This window comes from Garra rufa, chromosome 1, assembly GCF_049309525.1.
Source record: "Garra rufa chromosome 1, GarRuf1.0, whole genome shotgun sequence".
Lineage (NCBI taxonomy): Eukaryota > Metazoa > Chordata > Actinopteri > Cypriniformes > Cyprinidae > Garra > Garra rufa.
Window position 1 is genome coordinate 41,765,272 of NC_133361.1, and position 4,371 is coordinate 41,769,642.

The 4,371-nt window shown below is 36.6% G+C and overlaps 1 protein-coding gene across 1 annotated transcript in view; it reads left to right on the top strand.

The window, feature by feature from the left end:
* The window catches only part of nucb1 (nucleobindin 1), a 7,013-nt gene extending 5,284 nt beyond the window's left edge, over nt 1-1,729 (top strand). Inside the window, exons 12-13 of the mRNA XM_073829720.1 lie at nt 136-262; nt 1,005-1,729. Of these exons, the coding sequence (XP_073685821.1) occupies nt 136-262; nt 1,005-1,093 (216 nt within the window). The 3' untranslated portion in view covers nt 1,094-1,729. The remainder of the gene's footprint in view (nt 1-135; nt 263-1,004) is intronic.
* The last annotated feature ends 2,642 nt before the right edge of the window (nt 1,730-4,371 follow it).

Consider the following 4,371-nt stretch of genomic DNA (forward strand, 5'->3'; position numbering starts at 1 on the left):
ATGTACACATATACATAATAAAATATACACAGTACACACACATATTATGTACACAAAAACCTTTAATTTTATTAATTGTTGCCCAGCACTATTTTTTACATTATTTTGATGCCAGCTTGTTTTACTTCTAATCAGGCAGTAATGGAGATGTCACAAAAACAAAAGGAGCAACAGGCAGTGAATAGACAACCTCCCTCAGGTCCTAATGGCGAGCTCCAGTTTCAACAAGAGATGCAGAAACTAGCAAATGAAGACAGTCAAGGTGAGAAAACTTAAATGAATAGGTTAACCTTACTTGATATCATTTTAGAAAAGTTCCCCGTTATGCCATTTCCAATAATGCTTTTCATGCAGTGAGTAATGCAATGTATGCTGTAAAGCCGAAAGTGCATGCTAAATAAAGTTATTGTCTCCTAAAATATAGAATCGTAGTGTAACACATTTCCGTGGTGTAACACATCTACATAATGCCTGACTACGTTCTACATTGGCCAGCTGCGAACAACCTGATCTGCCCTTAAATGCATAATTTTATTGATGACTGCTTTTCTAATCTTCGGGAGTTCAACACGGGATTCATAAAAGATGGCTCATGTACCTAGTTTATTTGGACCAGCTGGCTCCACTGATTCACAACCTGTAAATATGATAAATAATAGATGTTTATATTTTCTATTGAACATTAAAATAATAATGGTTGATAATGGGTGTATCGTTTTGAACATGCGTTGTGTGCGGTAGACCGATCACAACAGACTGGGCCATCCCACCAATCAGAGCAGAGTAGGCTCACAGAAAGGAGGGGTTTAGAGAGACTGAATCTTTGAACTGCTTCAAACGAATCGTTTGAGAATTGCTGAAAAAAACTAAAGCGTTTTTTGACCTTGCATGCGTGTAAACCTACAGTAGGGGACTTAAAAATGGCATAATAGGGGCACTATAACGCTACGAAGGTATATGTTTAAGCATGGTAAACATTGCATGTTTTGTCTCTTTTTTTTTAGTGGTGAAAGTCCCAGTCAATCAGAATGGAGAAGTTCAAAATCACCTGCAGGCTGAGCCACCACAGAATCTGCCTCAGCACACCTCCTAACACAAACACAAACACACACACATACACACTTTGACCTGATTTTACATTTTCCACAACCTACCTTTTGATTGTAAAGTGCACATACACATACAAGCCTACTGACTTACTTTGTTCTTATCCTGTACTCGCAGCATAACATAACCAGACTAGAATAACAAAAATTAACAGTATACACTGCTCAAATACATACTGATGGTGTTTTCTGCTTCATCCTCAACCAAATATGCTCAAATCCCTAATACATTGGCATCAGTATAAACCGTTCGCATGTTCCCTTCAAAAGAATGGCAGTTTAATATTGGAAATGTGGCTTTGTATGGTGGTAGTCAGGGTTTTTCCTGAAATATAGTTACTTTTGCCCTGGTTTTGAAAGTTTACAGCCTTGCTTGCTTTTCGATGTGTTTCTAGACTGGAATAATGTGGTTCTTTTCTGTGGTTCACATTATGTCAGTAAAACCTTATAGACAAGGCTTTCTGATATAAGGTTTCTAATAGAGTCAGAACTGTAAGTCCAACATATTCAGATACAGCAACGTGCAATGAATCTACTTATTTTTCAAAATAATATAAAAATCCCACTCATTTTATGACTGCATTTTATTTACTTTCAATTAATAAAGGATATTTAAGAAAACATTCTACTGTCAGGTTTTAAATCCTGTAACATAATGTGGTTTTTATTAAAGGGATGTTAAAAAAATGTAATTCTGTCATCATTTACTCATCCTCATATCAGTACAAATATGTTTGACTGTCACTTTTTTTTTCTTTGTGTGGAGCACACAAAAAGATCATTTGTACAAATGGAATGTCGATATAGTAAATGTCAAAACAACACTAGACCCCCATTGACTTTGACTATGGACAAAACACTGAGACATTTTTCTTTTTTCCAAAACTCTTTTGCATTCAACTGAAAAAGGAAATCACATGTAACAGCAAAAATCTAAATTATCGGGTCGACGAGTGACACTGGACATTAAATTCAAATTGTGATCAAAACCATTCATGTGATGACTCAGCCCATTTGTCTCTAAACTAAACTAATTCCTTGGCTCCAAATGCCAGATTCAGCTGTTCTACATTTCTCGTCCAATAAGTCAATTTTTTCGCATCTCTGTGGACTCTTGTTGTGACAGTGGCATTGTTCTGAAGTATTTACTGATCTGCGTTGAGTGTCATTTGCTCGCACTCCTTGCCACATGGCACATACTTGCTGTGAATTCCATTCCAATTCTGTCAGACACTCCCTAACCCCAGTGACCTTGTTGCTCCGCCTCTTCTGCTGCAGCTGTCACCTTTCACTCACACTCTCCAGTGATGCTACCATGGATATGTAAATAATGTCCCTCCACTCAAACATCAGGAAGGCACTTTGACACTAAAGTGCTGGCCACATATTTAAACTGGCCTCTCAGGGATTGTTTACTAAAGGTTTACTTGTTTACTGTGTTTTACTCCAAAAGATTTTTAAAGGGATAATTCACCCAAAAATGAAAATTGCATCATTTACTTGGCCATCATGTTTTTCTTCTTGCTGCGGAATATAAAAAGATATTTTTATTTGTTTGTTTTGCATAAATTTGAAGCTAGTGGGGTCCAGTGTTGTTTTAGACAAAAATGACTAAAACAACTAAATTAAAACTTAAATTGAAAACAGAAAATATAAAAATATGTAATTATCAATAAAAAAACTATTATAGTATCTAAATGATACTAAAATAATTCTAAAGTCAATTATGATATCATGTTGACCTCAGAATATCCACCTTTTATTTCTTTAAGAGTGCGGCCACTTGTACATTGTATGGGTCTGGCTTCCAGTCTCATCATCATCCAGCTATTTTTAGCAGTACAGAACAGCTCGTTTTGCTGCTTGATATTGCAAACTGGTGTATCTTACCATATTATTGTAATGTATTATCGTAATTATGAGCACACTGGTTTGTAGGTCAAACAATTTTACTGTTTACTGCATGTGTTAATCTCATTATTTCCCTCAGGGCTAATGAATCAGAAGTCTCACCCATACGCTTACTTTGTTAAAGATTGAGGTGAATAAGTAACCTAAGGAATAATTGACGATGGGCTGATGAATTATTAGAAAATTATGCACACCTGAGGTGGTAATGCAGCCACAACGTGAAGTTTAAGAATAGTGCAATTATTATGAAATGTCATGTTGCTTTTGAGTTGCTAAACTATTTTACTCATAAAATCATCAGAGCAGCGCTAACAACATGTTTCTGTGTGTGCGAGTGTATCTGTGTTGTATAGTGCCTTGCAAAAGTATTCATACCCCCTCATTTATTTCACATTTTGTTATGTTGCTTCCTTATGTTAAACTGCTGTAAATTACTTTTTTCCACATCAATCTCTATACACCGTAATAGCAAAGCAAAAGCTGTTTTTTTTAACAACTTTGCAAATTTATTACAAATAAAAAACTTAAGTCCATTCCATTAGTATTCATACTCTAATCTGGGACAGTTAAAAATTTAGCTCAGAAGCATTCATATTGTTTAACCTGTGGCAAATTCAATTGAATGGTTATGATTTGGAAAGGCCTAACAGCTAAAAATGCATATCAGAGCAAAAACCAAGCCCTGAGGTTTTAAAAAAAAACTGCCTATAGAGCTCAGAGACGGGATTGCATCAAGCCACACATTTGGGGAAGAGTTCAGAAAAAAATCTGCTGCATTGAAGGTTACCAGAAGCATGTAGTCTCCATTACCCTTAATGGATGAAGTTTGAAACAACCAGGACTCTCCCTAAAGGTGGTCTCCTGGCCAAACTGAGCAATTGATGGAGAAGGACCTTGGCTAAAGTGGTGACCAAGAAACTGATGGTCACTCTAGTTGAGCTCCATGATCATATATGCAGATGTAAGAAACTTACAGAAGGAAAAACATCACTGCAACACTCTACCAATCTTGGCAAGACTCAATCCTCTCCTCAGTGAAGACACATGAAAACACACTTTTGCGAAAATGGAATTTGCAAAAAAGCACCTAAAGGACCCGCAGACTGTGGAAAACAATTCTGTGGTCTGATGAACCTCAATTTAGAGCATCATGTTTGAAGGAAACCAAGCACTGTTCATCACCTGAAGAGTACGATCCCAAAAGTAAGTATGGTGGTAGCAGTAGCAGGGACTGAGGGACTCGTCAGAGTAGAAGAAAAGATCAAAGCACCAAAATATTGAGATAGCATTGAAGAAAACCTAGCCCAGAGCATTCAAAACTTCAGATGGGGCAGATAGTTCACCTACCATGGAA